At 37.0% G+C, this 25,993-nt stretch overlaps 1 protein-coding gene across 1 annotated transcript in view; it reads right to left on the bottom strand.

Moving 5' to 3' along the window:
* mapk8ip2 (mitogen-activated protein kinase 8 interacting protein 2) overlaps nucleotides 1-16,952 on the bottom strand; it is a gene marked incomplete at both ends in the record, with an annotated part of 31,009 nt that extends 14,057 nt beyond the window's left edge. Inside the window, 2 exons of the mRNA XM_081371847.1 lie at nucleotides 2,667-2,772; nucleotides 16,888-16,952. Coding sequence (XP_081227973.1) covers nucleotides 2,667-2,772; nucleotides 16,888-16,952 — 171 coding nt within the window. The remainder of the gene's footprint in view (nucleotides 1-2,666; nucleotides 2,773-16,887) is intronic.
* Nucleotides 16,953-25,993: the final 9,041 nt, after the last annotated feature.

The raw sequence follows: 25,993 nt of genomic DNA, 5'->3' as shown, positions 1-25,993 counted from the left end.
GCCAGCGCACATACTACATCCTGTTTTCGGTCGAAGTCCACAGTAATCGATTGTCGAGTTCACGTGCATAGGTTTATCACGCGCGTGAACTCGACAATCGATTACTGTGGACTTCGACCGAAAACAGGATGTAAATACAGGTATGAGCGCTGGCTGAACTAACATCATTTTTATTCATATCTTTCACATCTACTGCAGTCAGATTCACCCGTGTTCACTCTGAAGGAATCACTCACATGCCTGGGCACTTGAAATGACACATCAAGGATGTTAAGAGGCTAAAATCAGGTTTAAAACTTGTCCCATTGAAGTCAACAGGGTGCAAATTTTAAAAAGAGGATAACACGGTGTAGGCAACACCGATTTTTGTCGTTGTTCTCTGTATTGACAGCACTCCAAATTTACAAAAAAATGAGCTCAATGTTAAAATTGACCGGAGTTCTCCTTTAAAGCAATACGATACAAGAGCTACAGACAACGCGGTTATTTTCACAACAGTAGCAGAAACAGGGTGAGCAAAATAATATAGTTATATACATACAGTATATGACTCCGACCGTTCAAACCATGTTTGTGAAAAAACATGTTTTATTTATTTTTTTATTTTTATCTACATTTAGCATTAGGCCTAATCAGCATGTTAAGAGCATTTCATAATAAACAATGTTATAATTGGGGAAATTATTTGTTGATGGTAAGGAAAGACAATTAAAACCTTGAAATTTCTAGTTAACTTTGTTTTATGCTCATAATGAGAGCATTTTGATTATTATGTACATTGTTCGTTTTTAGAAGATACTTATTTTAAGCAAAATATAAAAATGGTCCAGACTTCAAGAGGAAAACCTAAATCCCCCCATACAGTATATTTTATCAGTCACATGGCATTCTGCCATAAATAGGTATCTAAATGTAAATCTAATAATAGCCTGATAAAACATCTGATCTTACCTTTTAATATTCATATCCAATTGGGCTCAACTGATCAAATATTATATATTTTTTATATATATATTTGTTTTATTTTTTTACACCAATGCTTTGGCTCTGAGGACCCAATATCCTCATCTTTGATTACTATGTTGACTGTTTACAATATATAACTGTTCCAAAAAAGGATTGTCCGGTTTAATTAAATATACCTGGCATAGACTCTGCTGCTCACCAGCCAATCAATAAAAGACCAGCCCATGGACCATCCAATCATCAGCCAGTTCCAACTAATCAATCTGCCTCTATACTGAACAATCTGAGGTCACTGCATGCTATGATGCCCATAGACTGCAGTTATGTGGTTCAAATCATTTTGAAACACCAAAGGCATGTGAAGTGTTATAATCGAAACTTTACATGCATCTTTGAACATTGAGAACACACAGGCAGAAGAAATTAGGAGCAGGATAAGGAAGAGGAATGGTTTTGTTGTAACAGGAATGAGGTGCAGAAAGCTGAGAAGAGAGGTCTGCATAGCAGCAAATTTCACTGGGTCACCACCAGCCCTTCTACTGCAGCCGTGGCACACCGCCACCGCAATAAAACATTTACAAGCCCTCAATTCAGCCAGCACACAAATACACACACATAGCATCAAATACAACTATGGGTATTAACACATAGCACACAAGGAGGACTTCAAAGGCAAAGCCTCTTCATTTGGGTGTTTTACAGCAGTCTATAGTGTAGATTCTAATGTTTCTGTTCCATTTGGTTGTTAACATTCAGGATTGAATTGAGAATGCTTTTTTTAATTCCTGATTTTGAATTAACGTAGCAAACAGGATACAGAATTATATTTAAATTCTAAGGGAATGTTCAAAAATCATTAAGGAACTGAAATTCAAAGAAATTCATTTAACTGTATTTTTTTACTGAAAAAAGCAAAGTTTATCAAAACAGATTTCGAATGTTGGCTTTTAAAAAAAACTTTTAACAAGTGCTAAAGTTTGAAGGTTTAATGCTTATAGACAGAGAGATAGATAAACATAAAAACATAAACATCAATCAAAATCAAATCAGCTTAGCACGAGGCAGCCATTAAATTCCACTTCACGTGAAAAATCAACATCGACACTCAGACTTACTGTCATGAGCATACGTGAATATGTATGCTTTCAAACCTAGATCCTTTTAAAATGCAAATGAGCTCTTTGACATGCCAACTAGCGAGTGAAGTGATGACACTATTTCCAATGGTGTGATTAGCCACATCCATATATCTATATGTTCTAGCTGCTCTTGCTATGACCATGAAAAGCATGTTGAGCATGATAGAGCTGGATACTAAAAGTGATTCTTCAGGTTTCCTTTACTCATAGGACCGGAAGCATCACACTTTACTGCAGAACACTAAACTCACTGCAGAAAACACAGCCTACAGTGTACAAGTGAATCAGGTAAAGTGCTAATCTAAGTCTTGCATAATGCACAAAGGATCTCAGTTATTTCTAAAGAGCTGTGGATTATTGGGAATAGAATAGAATAGAATAGAATAGAATAGAATAGAATAGAATAGAATAGAATAGAATAGAATAGAATAGAATAGAATAGAATAGAATAGTCTCATCTAAAAGAAAATAATAGTATGTTTTCCAGAAATAGAATAGAAGAGATTATCTCCTAAAAGTAAAATCAAATAAAATCAAGCATGCATTGTGAATGGTTCATACCTTTTCATATGGATCAGAGTCGTAGTTGAGGCCTATGCCACAATCATCTGTGATTTCAGACAAATCTTCATCATCAAACTCCTCCAGACTGATGTCATGAGCCGGCCTGCAGATAGAAACACAAAATAATGAATATGCCAGTTCTCTCACTATTCGAAAGGCTCATTAATTAAATCATGCATTTCTTGAAATCAACAGGTTTGTGTGAGGGTTAGATTTAGGCATAAGAATAGAAAATATCACTTCTGATATACTGATTGACTACCATCTACAGTTTGAGATGTGGTGGCTAATATAGGGAGACCAATGTGTGTGTGTGCAGTGTTGGGGGTAACTCATTACAAGTAACTTTACTTTGAGTTACGTAATGAGATTACTTTTTCAAGTAACTAGTAAAGTAATTACTTTTAAAATTTACAACAAAATATCAGAATTACTTTTTCAAATAAGTAACGCAAGTTACTTTGTTTTCTTTGCTTTCTTTACTTTACTAAATTACTTGTCCCCATGTTGAGACAAATCGAAGTGTAAAGCATTGTGTGTATACATGATGGTTATTGTATTTCTAGACTACATGTGAGTGTGCATTTACTCATCTCACTTGCACACAAAAAAGATTCAATATTCCTCAAAATGAACAAAATCAGTGAAATGCAGAATCAGAATCCTATGCAAACCTAATATATTAAATAAAACATAAATTTTTATGCATTTAATCTCCTGACCTTCGATGATTCAGTTAACCATAAGCAAAAATTGCTATAGATTTATTTATTTATTTTTATTGTAAAAGTAAGTGTTAAACTTTTTCTCCTTCATCTTATTCTTTAGCTATCCAGAATAACAGCAGAGCTGAAATATTTGCTTGAGCTGCACCCTACTGTACATGCGTGAATTTGCATTTCCTGCAGCCTGAGGCTTGTTATTTCACTTTTGGGGTGAAAGGATCTTCATATTTGCCCAAAAATATAACTTTTTTGTTATAAAAAACAAGCCCAGGCCCAGATGAAAAAAAAGTAACGCAAAAGTAATGTAACCAATTACTTTTCTAAAAAAGTAACTAAGTAATGCAATTAGTTACTTTTTAAAGGGATAGTTCACTTTGAAATTTAATTTTGGTATGTTTTAGCTTACTTCAAGGGCATCCAAGATGTAGGTGTCAATTTTTCTGCAGTAGTTTCAATTTTGATATTTTTAGGTCAAACCGTTTTTGTCTGTCAGTCGTATAATGCAGGTCTATGGTCACTGTCTCAAAGAGCATGCACAGAGTCCAAATTAAAACAATTCCCCATCGTCCAAATTAAATAATTCCCCGTCGTAAGTACACATTGATGGCCTTAAGACACGAAACGAGCGGTTTGTGTGAGAAAACGAACAGTATTTATATAGTATTTAGCTCATATACACAGCCACGTCCAAGTGATCTGTGGGCGCTCGCACATCCTGGTGTGTGATGTGTACGCAGACTGGTGCATAGATATATACACTAGATATTTCTCACACAAACCGCTCGTTTCGTGTCTTAGGCCATCAATGTGTACTTACGATGTGGAATTGTTTAATTTGGACGATGGGGAATTGTTTTAATTTGGACTCTGTGCATGCTCTTTGAGACCGTGACCATAGACCTGCATTATATGACTGACAGACAAAAACGGTTTGACCTAAAAATATCAAAATTGAAACTACTGCAGAAAAATTGACACCTACATCTTGGATGCCCTTGAAGTAAGCTAAAACATACCAAAATTTAATTTCAAAGTGAACTATCCCTTTAAGGGAGTAACGCAAATTTGTAATGCATTACTTTTCAAAGTAACTTTCCCCAATACTGTCTGTGTGTGTGTGTGTGTGTGTGTGTGTGTGTGTGTGTGTGTGTGTGTGTGTGTGTGTGTGTGTGTGTGTGTGTGTGTGTGTGTGTGTGTGTGTGTGTGTGTGTGTGTGTGTGTGTGTGTGTGTGTGTGTGTGTGTGTCTGATCTGAAATATGAGCTGCCACAACTACCTAAGCCTCTTAGGTCACTAGCTTAAGAAATCCACAAGGTCACTCAACCTATTCGGTATATGCACACACACACACACACACACACACACACACACACACACACACGTTCACATAAACACATACACATGAGCATAACACCAGATAGGACACGGCCATCACACCTTATTTTCTTTCCTCCACCATCCCCGTTCATTATTTATAAGTGGGTCAGCATGGGTTAGCATGCTGCTAAATAAGGCCAGCCTCTGTTTTGCCTCTGCATTGGCTCAGCAAAATGCTATAACCCGGATTCTGGTGTATGCTAGCCGCTAACGCAGGGAAGATTTCATCTTAGCTGAGCTCCACTCGGTTGATAGCAGTGCTGCAATGCAGCTTTTCACAGTCAGAGCGTCACAATCACACAGATCTGTAATGTATGGAGGATCCAAGACAGAACAAGAAAAAGAGGAGGAGGAGAGAGGCTTGTTTACTGGGTGCACTTGCCTGAAATTTTTTTTATTTTTTAAATAGAAATCTGGATTCAGAAGCAATGTTTTAATTGAATCATGCCAAATATATATATATATATTTTTTTTACAAATTACTCCACTAATATTGCTACAAAATAACTAATATTGTTGAAAACTCCCAGGCCTTGTAAATTTTAGTGACAGACATGGTTAGAAATATTTTCATATTTGAATAGATTAGTACATGATTTTGATAATGTAATCTTATAAAGAAATTGCAAATTTAGTAAATTGTCATTTAAAAGAGAAGCAGCTCTCTCTAGATTCTTTTTCTTTCAGAATTCATTGTGTGTAAGGCTATGCTATTCTGTAAAGTAATATCATCTATTCACACCATAAAGAGCTTTATGTAGCCAAACATGAGTTATAATGTGATGAAATAATTCCTGAACGTAGCATTTGCTCAATTGTGTTGTTTTGGTCTTTTAATGTATTCTGTGAGCATTTCTCTGCTGGCACTCATATCCTTTTACTCACAAGGCTTATTGAATCACATTTGTCAATAATGAGTCATTTTGTTCTAGGTTTCTATTAATGTTCATGCTTTTCCTAGCTTTTGTGTCACAGGTCAAAACTGCTGAACTCATGACAAACTATGCTGACAAAAATGTTACCAGCCATCTTCTAAAAAACATCCATCATTTCATTAATAAAGTATACCTCCAAAAAGAATGCTAAAACCATCTGGATTAACCTGTATTTAATATATGAAGTCTTGTCAAACTCTTAATGCCAGAAGTCCTACTATTATGGCGCCCAGTCCTTTTTTTTTTTTTTTTACTTTTTGGTTATGGTGTAAAAAAGCAAGCAAAAATGGTAAAATAGTATTCAGGTTTTTGTAGTGTGATGTAGGCTATATGAGTTGCTGTCTAAACCTGCTGAGCTGTGATCATTCAGGCAGTGAAGTGGCTTTTGTAGAAGTGGACACTCCCATAGGGTCAAATGTACTGGGCTCCAGTCAGCTCTCACACCTATCGCCAAGTGAGTTGTACTTGTTTAGTTACATTTCTGTGGGCTTTTTCTGCTTTTCTGACTATATGATACATATGAATGATCTCAATTCACTAAATCTGATTTCATTTTAATCAACTATGCAGGTGCACGGCCTATTTCGCTACTGTCGGCAGAGTTTAGGCTAGAAGATATTAGCAAACAGTTCTTAAATTATTTATTTAGAGGTATATTAAAATGTTATTCTCTAAAACAAAATTAAATATTAAAAATGTATGTCTATGTCTAATTTAGAGATACAACATTTTGTCATCTGCACTGTAAAATGTTTTGTCATGACATTTTATTTGATTAAAAAAATACATTTCATAAAACTGAATCAACAGGACAACATTAAATTATGCCAATCAAGTCAGCAAGATAGACACAGCCCTAAAAGCTAAAAAATGCACATATTTACTTTTGTGCATGGATTGTCATAAACTAATACAAAAAAAAATTGTATTTAAAAAAATCAACTGTGGAAATCTTTTTGTGACAGTGTCCTGCATGCTGATGCACAAGGGAAATCAAGTGTAGAATCTCATCATGTGTGCTGACCTGTGGGTCAGATTCCAGATGAACGGACAGGAGACGGGCTGGTGTAATCAGGGATGCCAGGCTATTGTTGACACTGGCACCTCCCAGCAGTAACTGGCAACCCTGACTCTAATAGAGCACAACAGAGCCAAAACGGAAAGGTAAACTACTACTAACTCTTCCCCACCTCTCAGATAACAAAGGGTGAACAAAAGGTGAAAATTAATCTGGGTGTTTTTTCCATGCTTCTAACAAGCTGTGTTTGCTTTTTCTGTGACATCTACTATAGTACACGGCAAACTGCAACCAAATGAACTATTTGACATGTTTTTAAATAAATAATGACAATAGTATTTCAAGTAGTATGCTACAGTATGTAAAATAAAATAAATATCAATATGATTCAAAGTGGAATTAAAGGGTTGGTTCACCCAAAAGAATTATATTTTATCCTCATGTCGTTCCAAACCCGTGATACTTTCGTTCATCTTCGGAACACAAATTAAGATATTCTTGATGAAATCCGAGAGCTTTCTGAGCCCCCATAGACTGCAACGTTTCTACCACTTTCAAGGCCCAGAAAGGTAGTAAAGACATTGTTAAAATAGTCCATATGACTACAGTGGTTCAACCTTAATGCAATGAAGCGACGAAAATACTTTTAGTGCGCAAAAAACAACATAAATAACGACTTTATTTAACATTTTCCTTTTTGGGTGAACTATCCCTTTAACTAATTTACTGCAATTGTCAGAGTGTGAAACAAGTATTCAAAAAAAATTGTGTTTTAATCTGGATTCATATACAACGTCATATGGTTCAGCATAGCAATCCCCGAGTTTGGAAAAGCTTTAAAAATGTTCAAGATTCTTAATGCTTCCAGAAAAGAAATAATATTTCTCTAACCTCTGTCAACCTGCCATCCTGATCAGAGCGCCATTTACAGGGATTTCAGCGCTGAACATATTTCTACATGAGACTCTAATGACCTTCCCATGAGATGAAACATGGTAGTGCGGAAATAATCCCACATACACGAGAAAAAACATCAAGGATCCAGACAGTGGATTGTGTGCTTTGAGGAAGCATTTTAATAAGCTTCTGTTTAATCACTGAAATATCAGAGGATTTAAAAGAACGTCAACCAAAGCATGTGTGTATGTGTGTGTGTTTCGGGTCTAATGCCGGGGACACACTTAACGACTAGCTGAAACATTCTAAGACTGAACTGAACACACTTACAGACTGTTTCCAATGACTGGAGCAGATTTTAAACACCAACTGTGAACACAGACTGAACGCAACTGTCTCTGACTCGGTGTGTTTGGGCATGATCAGTCGTAAGTATCAAATTAAATTCATAATCGGCCTTACAGTCGTTAAGTGTGTCCCTGGCTTAATGCCACTTTAATCTGGCTGGCTAAAACCAAATCATATCTTCCACATTTAAATTTTGATGTCTCCAAAAAAAAAGGGAAAAAAGAGAGATCTACATCTACGTCTCTATTCACAGTGCATGCTCAGATCTAAACTGTGGCTTCACTGCAGACAGTACAGGAGCTCCTGGGAGAAGCTGTGCTCTAGATTCAGAACCACTCTGTGATATTAGTTACAGACTCACAGTGATTCATGAATTATGAATGAGTAGAAAATAAAACAGATCTAGCAACAGGGATAGTAATGGGATGCATCTACAAACACATTTAGCTTTGGAAATTAACCTACAGTATCTTTGCTGAAGGTTAATGATGTTCGTTTAAAGTCAGTTTTACCTCATTACAAGTGTTTTATACAAAAATGTTATTTAGTAATCATACTTTTGACACAAATAAGTATAAAATAATCTATTATTATTGGTGCTGTAAAACCGATGAATTGCGATTAATCGTATCTAACATAAAGGATTATATACAGTATGTGTGTGTGTATTGTATATATATATATATATATATATTGAGGAAAATAAGTATTTGAACACCCTGCTATTTTGCAAGTTCTCCCACTTAGAAATCATGGAGGGTCTGAAATTGTCATCGTAGGTGCATGTCCACTGTGAGAGACATAATCTAAAAAAAAAAATCCAGAAATCACAATGTATGATTTTTTTAACTATTTATTTGTATGATACAGCTGCAAATAAGTATTTGAACACCTGAGAAAATCAATGTTAATATTTGGTACAGTAGCCTTTGTTTGCAATTACAGAGGTCAAACGCTTCCTGTAGTTTTTCACCAGGTTTGCACACACTGCAGGAGGGATTTTGGCCCACTCCTCCACACAGATCTTCTCTAGATCAGTCAGGTTTCTGGGCTGTCGCTGAGAAACACGGAGTTTGAGCTCCCTCCAAAGATTCTCTATTGGGTTTAGGTCTGGAGACTGGCTAGGCCACGCCAGAACTTTGATATGCTTCTTACAGAGCCACTCCTTGGTTATCCTGGCTGTGTGCTTCGGGTCATTGTTATGTTGGAAGACCCAGCCTCGACCCATCTTCAATGCTCTAACTGAGGGAAGGAGGTTGTTCCCCAAAATCTCGCAATACATGGCCCCGGTCATCCTCTCCTTAATACAGTGCAGTCGCCCTGTCCCATGTGCAGAAAAACACCCCCAAAGCATGATGCTACCACCCCCATGCTTCACAGTAGGGATGGTGTTCTTGGGATGGTACTCATCATTCTTCTTCCTCCAAACACGTTTAGTGGAATTATGACCAAAAAGTTCTATTTTGGTCTCATCTGACCACATGACTTTCTCCCATGACTCCTCTGGATCATCCAAATGGTCATTGGCAAACTTAAGACGGGCCTTGACATGTGCTGGTTTAAGCAGGGGAACCTTCCGTGCCATGCATGATTTCAAACCATGACGTCTTAGTGTATTACCAACAGTAACCTTGGAAACGGTGGTCCCAGCTCTTTTCAGGTCATTGACCAGCTCCTCCCGTGTAGTTCTGGGCTGATTTCTCACCTTTCTTAGGATCATTGAGACCCCACGAGGTGAGATCTTGCATGGAGCCCCAGTCCGAGGGAGATTGACAGTCATGTTTAGCTTCTTCCATTTTCTACTGATTGCTCCAACAGTGGACCTTTTTTCACCAAGCTGCTTGGCAATTTCCCCGTAGCCCTTTCCAGCCTTGTGGAGGTGTACAATTTTGTCTCTAGTGTCTTTGGACACCTCTTTGGTCTTGGCCATGTTAGTGGTTGGATTCTTACTGATTGTATGGGGTGGACAGGTGTCTTTATGCAGATAACGACCTCAAACAGGTGCATCTAATTTAGGATAATAAATGGAGTGGAGGTGGACATTTTAAAGGCAGACTAACAGGTCTTTGAGGGTCAGAATTCTAGCTGATAGACAGGTGTTCAAATACTTATTTGCAGCTGTATCATACAAATAAATAGTTAAAAAATCATATATTGTGATTTCTGGATTTTTTTTTTTAGATTATGTCTCTCACAGTGGACATGCACCTACGATGACAATTTCAGACCCCTCCATGATTTCCAAGTGGGAGAACTTGCAAAATAGCAGGGTGTTCAAATACTTATTTTCCTCACTAAATATATATATATATACTCACTAACAGCATAGCAAAGCCATAGCAACCACACAGAACACCCTAATAACTAAAAAAATTATATAATAAGCAAGTACATCATGAATCCATTTTCCAAACTGTGTTTTTTTGTCTTATCCTGGATCACTAAGGTACACCATGAGTGTTTATATTCGGACTATTTTAGATCGGTCGGGTCGCCACCGCTGCGGAGTACCCCAGAACTGCATTTCTATGCACAAAAACACTCATAATACTTTAACAATGACATAAGACACTGAAACCAGCTCAGAGCACATTAGCAACAACATAGCAACGCCCTGGCAACCACCCACAACAAATTAAGAAGGTGCGAGTGAATAGACAAAGTCATCACGGTGACAAAAAGACAAAAAGATTTCAAATGTTCCATCTCCAGGGCCGCAGATGGGATGTTCTTCACATAATTAATCAAAGATGGAACACCTGTTTTCCCAATGAACTAACCTCTTCACAGACAGCCTTAACATTCTAAATGAAGAGATTATTTATGAAGATTCTTCATTGACGTCCATTTAAAAGCGCATGATTGCTCCCCATGATCGGCTGTCTTCCAAAGCCCCAATTTTACTCTAGCCTTCCAGGCAACCAACAGTTGGCCCTTCCAAACCCTTTTATCCTAATTACGAAAGATGGGGCATGTTTCGTGCCCTGGGGATGCACATAAGCTGCCAATCATTGGCTGTTGCCATAGTAGATGTGCTTTGCAAGGGTGATGTCACACCATTAACAGAACCCCCACTGAGGCACAAGGCAGGTTAAGTAGGGTGAGGTCATCTCTGCAGCTGTCACCATGACAACACATCCCATCAGAGATGGACTTAATGTGCTGAATCATGCATCTAGTCACTAGCTGATTTGTTTTCAAACAATTGTAACTTCTGGATTGTTGCATGCACTGAAATTCAAATACAATAAAGAAAAAGTCTGATTAATGTGGGAAGCTTCTCGTGTGAATAAAATACTAATAATAACAATCAGAAACTACGTTAACAGTGATTCTCAAATTAATGTAGACCACATATTTTAATATAGACTTCCCTTCAATCCGTTATTTTCTCACCTCTAAGACAAAGAGAATGAACTGAGAAATGAGGGACACTAATAAAGCAAAACCTCAGGAAACCCAGCACTTGACTGTATGTGTCTGCATTAATTATGAGGAAAGGAGTAGAAGAGGAAAAGACAGAACAGTAAATGAGGAGAGAGAGGGAGAGAGAAGTGTGCAAGATGTAAAGGTTAGATGGGTCATGAGAGATTTTGTAAAAGACTGGATAAAAGGAAAAAGGATAAAACTGCAGAGACATATGTCTATGTTTGGGTGTATATTTACATTTAGAACATGGATCTATGGAATACCTGATTCTGATTGCATTTTTCTATCAAATATTGTAATATACATAAACATAAGCATATACATATACAGTGTTTCTTCAATCTAACATGAATTCAACTTGTTTACTTAACGTCAGTGTATCTGGCCAGTACAACACAGCAGTGTCAATTACAGCTCATGCAGAGTGCCAATTTAAATCCAAATCATACACCATTCAAAGATTTGTTACGCTTCACACAGTTCACAAACTACTTCTAAGGGCATCATGTGACAACAGACCAGAAATCTCTGCCAACACACTTCTCTTCTCCTCCTGTAATGAAATTACGTCTCGTGACTCACAGCACTAGCTGAAATTTAGTTTAGGTGAACCTCTCATCACAATTAATATTCTGATTAGACATGCTGATTACACCACAGGTAGGTCACATAATATTCAAAATGATGTGAGAAAGTCACGTGACCATACCTCTTATTAGCATTCTAATCTGTTTCAAATTCTTTTCTATATTCATCAAAGAATCGTGATTTTTTTTTTATTAGTGCAGTACTAAGTACTGCACTAATAACAGTGACATCATTACTGCCTTTTGTTTTTACCCACTAGATCAGACTTCTCACAACCAACAGTAATATTCTAACTGAAACCAAGCAGATGTTGACAGCAAAACACAGAACATTCATTTCCAAAAGCTGCTACGACGTGCACGCGCTCAAACATTTTAATAGTATTTCTGTATTCCAAAGGGAGCAGCTGTAGACTTACATAAACAGCTTAAGGAGAGGTTGCTTTTATTGGTGTATACTTCACAGCATTAGTATATTTGTGTTATGTGTGTCTCTTTATGTCCCTATATGCAGTGTCTATCTGAGAAAGCTTAAACCTACCCATCACAGAAAACTTATCACATTTTTACATTTTCAAAAAACATAATTCTGTATTATTTAAGCTATACAGCTGTATATAAGCTGTTATATAAACTGTTTTCCTCAGGGGGACCAAAAAAGGTCACCACAAGGGCAAGGATTTCAGATATTGCCATCTTTGTGGCAATATCACACACGCGCGCACACAGAGACACAGACAAATTGTATAAGTACACAGAGCTACACATTCCCTGAGAAATGGGAAATCCTTTCACCTGTAATGTTCCACATTTTTTCATTTTTTAGTCTATTGTTTAGTCTAATCCTTTTTTTGATTCTGTAAATTCTGTTAAAAAGGGCTAGATCATTTTAGATTTTGTTTGGTAATTTAAAAAATATATACATATGCTGCATGTGGTAACATCTAAATTAACTGGTTTTATTCAAGTGAAATACATTTAATATTACTAAAAATCCACTGGACTACATTAGGTTACACCAACAACAAAAGTAATTTTAAGGACAAGATCAAGCAAAAAATCTGCACATGTCCACTGTTGTGTACACTGTGGTATTAAGTGAATGCATGACACAGAAAATCCAAACTGAGATACTTTAATAATCAAGGAGAATACACACAGGAGAATACTTGCACAAACACCAAATAACATAAGACGAGAACTGACAAGGAACTGAACAGAACAGGGAGTATATTTAATCATAGTTAACAAAGGAACTAAATGAACAACAGGTGAATATAATCAGTAACTAAGGGAACCAACAGTGAAGACTAAACTGAAAGGGTAAACATGAAACCAAGACACTTGAGTTTTTGTTCATAGCTAACAAATTTGTGAATATTTTGAATAAAAAAGGAAAAATGGCATAAAAGCAGATCATCATTCATTCAGCGCTGTTGCTGCTGTGGTGTGTCATGTGACAAGCAATGACGTGTCACCATGGAAACCATAAAGTGACATGTTCTAAATAACGGTCGTCTTGAAAAACTCACGCTAGGGGTTCAACCAGAATATTTTAAACTTATGTGTGAAAGGATTAACTGAGGCAGAGCTGGTGACCTAGGAGACCCCCGCGAAGCCATGAAAACGATGGCCCATGGAGAGTCCACAGCAGAGTCAGAGGCAAATAGGAACCCGGTGAAGCTGAAGGGTGGAGGGCTGAGCCACAGCCGGAGGCCCAGAACTCTGCTGTGGAACCAGGATGACGAGTGACCAAGGTGGAGTCGGAGAGAAGAGGGAGCCCGGTGGAGCGCGAGCGATGTCCACGGCGAAACTGAAGGAGCGCAGAGCCAAGGTGGAGCCGATGGGCCTGCGTTGAAGCCAGGGGATCCGTCTTGCAGAGCTTGGCTGGTAGAGAGGAGACCCGAGGCGGAGCTGGAGAGTTGGTGAGAGACTGTGGTGGAGGTGAAGCCAAGGAGCTGCACACCACCAGCGAAGCAGGTAAGTCCTGGGGTCTGAAAGGAGGCATTACAGGAGACAACGGAATGGATCTGAATAGCCACAAAGTGTATTCAACAATCTCTGCAAAAGGATGGTGATCCTCCCCCAACAGCAGCATCTGGCCGAGGATATCGTCCATCCCGCTCCAGAGGAGATGTTTGAGAGTTTCATCGTTCCAACGCGCCTTGTTGTAGAGTTGCAGAAAGCCCTCCATATATTCCTCCAGCGTCCAGCCGTTCTGAAGGTAACAGTGAAAGTCCATTTCTTTTTGGGTCAGTTCTTGCGTACACTCGTACACTGTGGTATTAAGTGAACGCATGATGTAGAAAATCAAATGGAGATACTTTAATAATCACGTAGAATACCAACAGGAGAATACTTCCACTAACACCACATAACATAAGACGAGAACAGACAAGGAACTGAACAGAACAGGGAGTATATTTACACATAGTTAACAAAGGAACTAAATGAACAACAGGTGAATATAATCAGTAACTAAGGGAACTAACTATGGCGCAATAAAGACTGAAAGGGTAGACATGAAACAAGACACATGAACAAAAACACAACTAAGGATATAACCCTGACATCCACTTTCTACAGTATATTTTGTCATTTAAATACTTTTCGCACTATTTTTTGTACGCATCTATAGTCCTACTTCAAATGCTTTAGCTAAACAAAGCATCTGTGACGCCAATCATGCACATTAAACCTGACACTGATAACTGAGAAACAGAGACAGAAAGTGTGCAAAGTAAACCTTTTTTTTAATCATGCCAGTAAATCTACTTCAATCTTAGAAGAGAGGGACTGTGTTTTTCCTCTTCATTAAAATATCATCCTGATGCATTAGAGAACGCAAACTGCAGCCCTTCATTTCTACTCAAAGAAATTACAGGTTTATGGGAGGACAAGGGGAGGATTCACAAATCCATTGTAAAGTAAACGATGAGAGAATAAGTAAAAGTAGACTAAGAAAAGAACAGCTGGAAAATAAGTAAAGAGGTACATCAGTTTGAACTGACAACAAAACCATCATGTTCAAAACCTCACTTCCCTGACCTCAAGAGGCGCATTAGCGACATACGCTAGAGGCTGATATCATTGGCGTCCTTATTAGTGTGCCTGCCTCCCCTGCCAGAAACATCTGTTTCGGAGCAGTGCGATTAGAACCGGAGGGGTTACATTGGTGCCGTGACCCGGATGGGAGTGAGGCCTTAGGGGGTTGAGTGCTAGTAAAGGCCAGCGGAGGCCAGCTAGTAAAGAGCTGTGCAGGTAAATCTCACTGCCCTGGCCTCAAGAGGCACACTAGCGGCTAACGTTAGGGTCTGCGGTCTTCTCTTTAGCGTCCTTGTTAGCGCACCCGTAAATGCTGATTCGAATTCCGCTCGGAGCAGTGCGAATAGAACCGGAGGGCTTACATTTACAGCTCATGCAGTTGATATCACCTGCCCTTTTCCAGCACATGACCCTTTTGATTTACTCTGCTGGATGCTGAAGGACAATTTGAATGTTTTTTTTCTGCTCACATATACTGATGCTGTGCAGGAGGTAAATTTAGTTTAGTATGAAGGTGGAAGGATTACTCTCTGCGTCTGTCTTTGTGTGTTTGTTGTGACTAAATATTCCCTGTGAGCAAACATCACCTTTATTAATACACTATACACTAGATGACAGAGTGACAAGAAGTAGGCTAACTCAATTAAATATTAACATTTAGCAGTTTAATCAAAAGATAACCACATATTTTGTTTAAAAACAAATTAAAAGTAATAATCCAACAAGCCAACAAAAGTGAATTAAAATTATTTTAATACTTTAAAATTATTATATGTTTTAATGCACCAACAGTAGCTGAAAGCAATTTGCGTGTTAAACATATTTGATCAAATAACCTAAAATGCACTTAATGCAGTAACGTCTAAATTAACTTATTTTGTTCAAGTGAAACATATTATTTAATAAAACTGAATTGACCTGACTATTGTGTTACACCAATGAAAGTCATTTTAAGTGTCAGGTCAGGTAGAAATGGCTCCTTATAGAAGCAACTGCAATTTTTATGTTGAAATAGAACTGAGAATATATTGTTTTCAGAATGTGAAGTGGCTCCATTTATCCATTTAAATGACTAATACTTGGTACACTGTACTAGGTACATTCACATGTCAAGAATAGCCAAGTTAATGCAATATGCACTGCACAACTTTTAATGAACATCTACCCTCTTACCAATAAAAAAAAAGGGTATTTAAAAAAAATCCATTATACGCTGCTCATGGATGGTAATAAATTATTGCATAAAGTGACAGAAGAATGAGGTGACAACTTATAAATGCCCATATTAGACAATAATTATCAAAGCATAATACCAATAACAATGTGCAATTACAAGCAGCTCCACAACACAATTATGTACTGTTCATTAGTATTACTCACCACTATATAATTACACAATTGTGGGAACACTGTAATGTGTCATCAAACATTAAAATGCAGTTATGAGCATCACAACAGGGCGTGGGCCTTTCCAGTATGCCAACTATCTCAGAGAGGATGCGTCAGGCAATGACATGCCGGGGGGGTAGGGGGGAGAGAAAAAAATCAATTGTCTGTCCTTTGCTCAATATCATGCACATGAGTGCATTATTTTACATACACGCATACGTGCAAAAATATTAAATAAATACATTTAAAAAACAACAACAACAAGGGCGTTAGTGTTAATCCTCATTAACAACACAAGGATGCTGAGCATCACTACTTGCGGATGCTGATGCTGAATTCTGGATGTGTTAGAGGACATTACAGATACATAAACAGCGCATATGGTCACATATGACCAGCTTATATAAATAAAAATGCCAGAAGAAGAGAAAACCCCGCGCATACTTGAGAGAAATACTGCGCGTCTTACCTGCATCCCGGAGGAGAGAGGGAGTGGAAGGTGGAGAGAGAAAACATCTCTGCCCTGTCCGCCATCTTCTTAGTGACTCAAAAACAGAGACTGCAGATGCAGATGTCCGCAGCCCATCCACAGACACTGGAGAAGCGGATATTAAATATGATCTCGCTTTATTCTCTCTCCTTTTCGGCCACACTGACTGCTAACGCCCGCTGGGAATCAAACCATCAAAACGGTCCAATCGGTGATCCAAAGAAATGAGAGTCAGATATAAAGAACACACATAGGTGGCTATGTATTGATATCGATTATCTTCTGTTTCAGTCACACACCTGCTGATAAACCAGTGCGCTGTTTGGCGTGATCTGCGCGCATCTGATGATGCTGATGCTGATGAGGGAGGGAGGCAGGCAGAGGCGCGTGCATGCGATCCCATAGAAATAGAACGAGTGGATAGAATGCCAATGAACACGAAACGGGATGAATAAAGTGGGTGTGGTTTAGAGTTCCAGATGCTGTCTCTGATTGGTCAGGCTAATGGGTTTATTAGAGACTAAATTGCAAAAGTTACGTTTCATGTGTTTAGAGCAACAATTAAACAAACAGTTAGTTAAAATAATTCAAAAAGCCTATATAAAATAAAAACATAGCAAAGAATAGTAATCAAAAATAATTATAAACTTAATATGAAAATCACAAAAATATTTCTTTCTTTCATTTATTTATGTATTTATCTATTTATTATTGGCTAATGCAAAGGTTTCGGGATTAACAAAAATTTAAATTTATTTCTTTTTACAAAATTAAAGTCAATCCTGATATCACGTGGTATCAGTTACTTTTCTTTCCGCAGGTCGAGATATATGGTCGAGATGGACTAATCATATTCGTTTGCGATTAAGAAATACTGATTTCTTTGTAATTATTTAATAAAGCTTGCTAGGTGCACGTGCATTTGTATGTCAGAAATTAATTATTAAAATGGATATATTTAAACGATTAAACTTTTTAGTGTACAAATGTCTCAAGACAAATGTCGTGAGATTAAAATGCGGCTCAGTGTAGGATTTGTTTTCTGAGCCGTCGAGCGCCATCTAGAGGATGAAAGGGTTTTAAAACAGTTCGCAGTTAACTGCTCTATAATTGACCTCCGTATCCCGTTCGAGAGCTACGTAAGATTTTGCAGCACGATGTTTCGTGTGGGCATATAGGCTACTCTGTAGCTTGACAATGTTATGGTTTTAAGGGCATACAGGCCTATTCTACTAATTCAGTATCCATTAAGTAGGCTAATGGATATATAGAATAGGCCCTATTCAAAGTAGGCTACGGTATGATAGGCAGGCATATCGTCTTTTTAGATCACCAATGTTGTAAATTTAGTTGTAAATTAAATAATATTTAAGTGGAAAAAAATGCAAGAGTATGCACAGATTGTACTATTGTGCAAAGACATCTCCGGGACACCTCCGACATTTTGGGCAGTAGGCTGGGTTAATTATCAAGCACATATTATTTGCTCATATCGATAAACAGGTGTCTATGTAAAAATGTAAAGCATATATAGATCATTAACTTGGATCATATACCCTCGTTCTGCCGCAGAGGAGCTGTTCAGTGATTGGTGCTGAAAAGTAAGAGTGGCCACGGTGGTGCCCGTGGGTAATGCAGGGAACATGTTGTGCTGTAGTAATGAAGTCTCTTTTAGGTCGTGGGGTTTCCTAGAGCCTATAGATACGGTGGCCGAGAGAGCTCAACGCGCTGCAAATGAAGAAAACACATGCAAACAGAAAAAACGCATGCAAACAGAAAAAAACACATGCAAATAGAAAAAAAACCACCAGCGAATAAGAAAACATCTTCATCAGTTTTACAACTCACGTGCGTCCCAATACTCACAACACAACCAAATACGGAAACGCGCTGCAATTACAGAAACGCGCTGCAAAAGTTCACAACAAAACCAAATACAGAAACGCGCTGCAAATAGGACAGAACACAACGGAAATGTTTCCGGGGAACCCAATAAGTGACGGACAGACGGCTCGCGAGCTTTACCAGAGTGACGCGGGCTCTGGCTTTACCTATGCCCTAACGTTACTCTCTTAAAAGGGCAGACGGCAGAGCCCTTGAATTGGGCACTTTGGAGTGAGCGGGGCACTTGTGTGCCATTATGTTGATGAAGGGAGCAACGAAAGACAACGTAATTTCCTCATTATTTTCACCTGGGATGTTCCCATGACAACGCAGCGCGTGTCCATCAGCTGAATAGCTGTTCTTACCAGAAATATAGTATTAATGCTGTTAACATAACTGTTGCAAATAAATATACATTTTATGCAACAAAGTTTTTAAAATATGTGTTATATCTTTGTGTGAGTGTCTCAACTTTAAAACTTGCCGTCTCATATTTGGAACTATAGCTACATTCTAACATCTTATGAAACTTATTATAACATAACATGACAAAATGTGTTCAATGTAACTGATGTATAGATTAATGTCTTTTCCTCGTTCTTTTTCTCTATCTTTTTATTTATTTATTTATTTTAGTCTTCAGCTCATTGTTCTTTTTAGTATTCTTATGACATTGAACATATCGCAAATACATTTTGTATATTGTATACAAAGTTGTATGTCATAAACGTGTCATCTTTGTATGTTTTGCAAAAAAAATAAAAAAATAAAAAATAAAAGTAGACAGCTGTAAGCACGTCCTAGCCGTCCGTCCGTCACTTATTGGGTTCCCCGGAAACATTTCCGTTGTGTTCTGTTCTATTTGCAGCGCGTTTCTGTATTTGTTTTTTTTGTTGTGAACTTTTGCAGCGCGTTTCTGTAATTGCAGCGCGTTTCCGTATTTGGTTGTGTTGTGAGTATTGGGACGCACGTGAGTTGTAAAACTGATGAAGATGTTTTCTTATTCGCTGGTGGGTTTTTTTTCTATTTGCATGCGTTTTTTTCTGTTTGCATGCGTTTTTTTCTGTTTGCATGTGTTTTCTTCATTTGCAGCGCGTTGAGCTCTCTCGGCCACCGTATATAGACGAAATATTTGCTGACAACGTGATTTTAAGGTCTCTCTCTCTCTCTCATTGAACAACATTCAACCACTTCCTCAAAGGCTAATATAAAAGAAACTGATGTTAAATTTTAAATGAAAAGACGACCGCATCGAAAACTCTGTCAGCCGCAGCCAGAAAATGTCTGCTTCCTGTTTTCTCCCCTGTTGCCATGGTGAATCACAGTATCGGAGCTCCATTTATGATGGCTTTTTACTAGTCGTCACTCGTCAGGCACGAGAGTTTGAAAACTAGAGTTTCACTTCACAGAGTAAGTCAACTTAAGCTGAACAGAGTTCAGGGTTAGGCTCAAAGTTTGTTCAACCTCCTTTCTGCAATACCTCCCAGGACCTGTTTATGAAGTTTACTTGAGTTGTTATTCTGCAAACTGACATGTAGAAATTACATAAATGAAAAGATAAGTATAAAGCATTCCACTAAACAAAAAGTATGCTAACAGATAGGTGTGAAATAACATAAGATATAAGCCTATGTAAAGAAAATAGTTTAAACATGTGGCTTAGTTGCAGTCTAAGTGTAAAGTGCTAAGTGACAGTAATGTCTACATCATTAGCATGATTTGTATTTTTGAGCGGCTGAACTCATTCTTGTATTATTTGTGTTTTATATGGTCCAGACCTCACTGACACTCCGGTGGCTCTCCTGACAGTCGTCACGGATGACACTATTGATGCGGCCCTCTTCAGCCCTGAGAGCATCTGTATTGTCGTGGAGGATGAAATACTTGTGAGTTGTCCCACAAATCTGGCTGACTCATTTCTCCTGCTCTTTGGGTACGTCTATGCACTTGACCTACAGTACCCAAAGAATCTCAAGCTTATTCACATTTATGCAAAAAGCTGTGATGTGTCTTGAGGACAACAAACCACTGAAAGGGCGTCTACTGACGCTGAAGAATGATTTGTTCAATGAGTGAATCACTCAGAATGGATTGAGGAAGTTTTTTTTTTTTCTCTCTTTACATATGTAATCATTTGCCTCTTCTACCTCAGATTTAATACATTGATTGTTAATAGATAAATATCACAACATTGACGTATTGCCCAGCCCAAGTTTTTGTACTGAATAACTTGTGGGAAACGACTGTTCAATTCATGCACTACACGTTTAATGTTCTGTTGCCTAATGCCTACCTTGATGCACTACCTTGATGTTGCCAGTTGAAGTACGGCACAGTAGAAACCAGTACTTTATTTGAATGTTTTATTTTAAAAAAGTGAGTTGCAGCCTTAAAGGTACAGTAAGTGCCAAAACGTTTTTAAACAGTGTTATCCACATTCTAATAGTTGTCATTGCTATTGAATTTTATTATGAATCCTTTGTGAGTTTTTATTACTGAATAATGTGAGATGGAGACCCAAAATACTGAATCTACCCTCTGTAGCAATGACCATTATCAGAATATGGAACTATTAACACTTAATAAACACATTTTCTTTTTATGGAGTCATTTCCTTTTCCTTTTGTTTTAATTTATGACGAGCACTTTGTTTTGACTGAGCTCCTTCTGATTCGTGCCTTTTAAAAAGCACATTGTGTTGAATAAAACATGTTGTTAAATTGTCACTGTGGTGTCACTTTCATGTTTTCTAGCATTATTAGCTGATTATAATTGTGTAGTGGGCCGACATCAGTATTTCAGTTTAGAATTAATTTTGAGTGCATGTCCCACATTATGAATTGAAAATTATTGAAATTTTTAGTGTATTTCCCACATTATATGAGTTGAAAAATATTGAACATTTTGAGTGTATTTCCCACATTATATGAGTTGAAAAATATTGAAAGTGATTTTGACTGAATTACTCCCTAATAATAAGTTGAGGAATGTCAATATTTATAAGATAACACTGAGATAATTTAAGGCAACTGTGAATGTAATTTTTATTTTATGTAAACTTGAAACATTTAAAAACATTACTAAAATATTTTTGTGTAATCTGTTACAAAATAATTTTTGAGTTCTGTGAACTTAATAGGGTTTTTACAGTGCATTACAGTGCATACACAGAGAGCGTGAGCGATTCAGTGCCATATATTTCAGCTGTAAATAGTGCTGTAAGAGTTGGTAACAAAAGGCTATGCAATTACATCATTAACTTATGGTATCTCATAGGTAAACAACTGTAAGTAAGCAAATAAATAAATATTTTTGTGAGTGAGGGCTCCCCAAGGGATAGTCTCTAGACTCTAGAAGGCTACTTGTTTGATATAGGCTACTCATACTCACACACACTCTCTCTCTCTCTCTCTCTCTCTCTCTCTCTCTCTCTCTCTCTCTCTCTCTCTCTCACACACACACACACACACACGTTTTGAAAAATACAACAACAAACAGTAAAATATTGTAAAATATTATAACAATTGAATTTATAATTATATATTAGGCATGTAACGGTTCACAAAATTCACGGTTCGGTTCAATACGATACAGTGATGACAGACACGGTTCGGTACGTTTTCCATACAGTAAAAAGAAAGAAATGCCAGAGAAATTCCCTTGATTTTTATTTTTTTTATTTTTTTTTAAGATTTAAAAAAAAAATGAAATGTAGGCTATTATTGTATTAGCCTAGTTATAAACAAAGGTTTATTTCATTTTATTTTAGTTTTATTTTAATTATTTTAAGTTTGCAAGACTCCAGGTTAACATTTGAGGGCAGCAATTTTATTCATGTCGAAATAATACAAAAGCAAAACGATTAAAAAATAAATATTTGAGAGTGGAAATTAATGTCTTTTTTATTTTTAAATAAGTGAAAATTTACTGAAAATATGCACTACAAAGATGGATTTTCATTTAATGATTTAATTTGACTGGTAACGTGTAATTATTCTAATAGAATTTAGTATTTTCTCTCTGTTTCATGCGTCATCATAATCGTTAGTGTTGTTATTATTATTTATTTATTTATTCATTTATTTAATTAATTTTTTGCCTCTGTCACAGTGTATTCTTAACCTGGATTAGCACTGTTCATAGAGGTACGGTATGCAACACCAATAGGTATCATGTAACACAAAATAAACATATTTTTTCTTCATGGATACATCAGGGCATAATCTTAGTTTGGTTTTTATTTTGTTACCATTAGATCTGCAGACATCACTGGGTTTTAATTTGAGGTATAAAAACCTGACGATACCTCATATTGAAACATACAAATTCATATAACATAAATTGCCTGTCATTTTCTTAATTTCTAAGTCAATAAAGTTAAATGAATAAATGTAGTGTAATGAAACAAACTATACCATTCAAAAGTATGGGGTCAGTAGTTTTTCAAAACAAATTAATACTTTCATTCAACAAGGAAGCATTAAATTGATCAAAACTGACAGTAAAGACTTTAACATTGTAACAACAACAACAACAACAACAACAACAACAACAAAAATCTATTTAAAAAATGTATATGAATATGAACTTTCTGTTCAAAGAATCCTTTAAAAAATGATCACAGTTTCCCCAAAAATATGAAGCAGCACAACTGATTTCAACATTGATAATAATAATAATAGGCCTAATAATGATTGTTTCTTGAGCAGCAAGTCAGCATATAAAGAATGATTTCTAAGGATCACGTGACACTGAAGATTGGAGTAATGATGCTGAAAATGCATCTTTGCATCACAGAAAAAAAAAAAAAAAAAAACCTTTTATGTCCAAATAGAAACTGTTATTTAAAATTGTAATAATACATAACAATACTGTTGTTTATACTACATTTTAATCATCAAATAAATGCAGGCTGGGTAAGCATAAGAGACTTATTTCAAAAAACATTAAAAAAATCCAACTGACCGCAGGGTAATAACGCGCGGTCAAGATCTACGGGTAATAACGGAGAAATTTGGATGCTTCTCACTAGATCTCGCAGCGAAGTTATAATTTCTGTGGCGAATTCACATGCTTTCTTTAGCCTATATCTTTGTGTAGTAACAGAGTGTCGCTTGATCAAGATCGGCTCGCGCTGCACTGACGTTGGTCCAAACTGATAAACTGTCAGTGAAGCAGAAGCGCAAATGATTATCGCATGCATGATTGAGTTTGCCATTTGATGTTGGGCAGCGTTTGTTGTGTTCCCGCCAGCGCGACTGCTATCTAAACTTTGGTCGGCAGGACCGAGCCGAAAGCCAACAACGGTTCAATACGAATATATAATTATAATTTATTTCTGTGATCAAAGCTGAATTTTCAGCATCATTAGTCCAGTCTTCAGTGTCACGTGATCCTTCAGAAATCATTCTAATATGATATATGAATAATGGTCAAAAAGCATTCGTTGCTATTATCAATGTTGAAAACAGTTATTTACATTTTTTTAGGATTCTTTGATGAATAGAAAGATCTTTTTATTTATTTTTTTGTAGAAAGCCATTCTTTAAAGTGAATTTCGTTTTGTATAAATTGTATCTTAATTTTAATCAGTGTTTCATCAACCAGTTGCCTGGATTTAATAAATTAGAAGGCAAATATAGCAGATAATCTAATCATGGAGGCGCCGGCGCGATTGCATTGCTTGTGAACTGAAGAACTGAAGCTCGTGCACTGAAGCTCGCGTCTCGACGTGCAGATTCTAAATATTTTAAATGATTGAGTGGTTTTATTGTGTTTTAATGTTATATGAAATGTTACCAATAGTTATTTTCTCATTTTATGTCATTATCATGAAAAAAAAAAAAAAAAAAAAAAGAAAGATTCGAATTCAGGCTGTTTATAGAAGGTGCTCGGCGGGCGACTGAGACTCCATGCGGGCTAGCAGGTGCCCGCGGGCACCCACCATGTTGGAGACCACTGGTGTTGTACAGTATAAATTTCTTGGACTATTTAAATAAACCAAAAAGGTCATCAAGCTGCGATGGCAGCACACTCAACCCAGATCAACCGACCCATCTAGCGATCAATGGGGAGACGCCAGCCTGCCCGCTCTCAACGACAAATACTGAGAGCGCGCGGCGGCTATTTATATGGCAGACTCGACCTGTCTTTCTCTTCGACGGTAACTGGAAATTCAAACTGCGATTTTTCTCACGTTTTAATATACTCGCGCGATCAAATATAGATGTGTTAAACACGATAAGAACACAAATTCTACGTTTATTCGTTAAAACAGTCGGTATTTCCCACATAATGCTTCTGCTTTGCAGCTGCTATTGGCGCACGTCACGATTTCTAAGCGCTGCTATTGGCGTACGTAATGTTTAGGTCACGATTATTAAGTATGTAAGGCGAACGGAACGGAACAGTTAAATTAACAATAAATTAACATTGTGAGTTACATTTAATAAACAATATTGTCAATATTGTTTGTTTTCCCTCTATTTTGCTGACGAGAATTTCAAAATAAAGCCATACCAGAGTCTCAATGCAACAGACAGCGGTTGAACCGAACCGTGAATTTTCTGAACCGTCGCATAATCCTATATAGTTCTACACTCAATTGTTATAATATTTCACAACATTGCTATTGGTTGTTGTATTTTTCAAAACTTGAAACGTATGCGTGTGTGTGTGTGTGTGTTGGATTTTTAAATGTTTTTGAAACAAGTCCCTTATGCTCACCCCACCCAGCCTGCATTTATTTGATTAAAATATATAGCCTGGGCTATAAACAACAGTAATAGGCCTACTGTGATATATTATTACAATTTTAAATAACAGTTTCTATTTGGACATATATTAAAAGTAGCCTACTTGTTTGTTTGTTTTTTCTCCTGATTTCTAATTTTAACGATCTCATAGCTTTATTTATGCAATTGGGTCATTCCTGGTATGCGGTGACATTTTGGCTTCATAAGTGTTGGAAAAAAAAAGTGCATGATTTTCATGTTTTTAGCATTCTACCAAAATAGTGACATGTTTACCTATAAGGAATACATATTGGTCAAGCTCAGGGACTCAAAAAATAATAATTATGGCTAGATTGTTCAGACACTGTCCATGAAAATATTCCACCCTGTTAGGGACATATACATAGTTATCACAACATGTTAATAATGTAAATGTTAAACAATAATAAACTTTTCTTGGGTAGTAT

This window comes from Scardinius erythrophthalmus (assembly GCF_964197995.2).
Source record: "Scardinius erythrophthalmus genome assembly, chromosome: 8".
Lineage (NCBI taxonomy): Eukaryota > Metazoa > Chordata > Actinopteri > Cypriniformes > Leuciscidae > Scardinius > Scardinius erythrophthalmus.
This window is presented reverse-complemented; position numbering and strand designations above follow the sequence as displayed.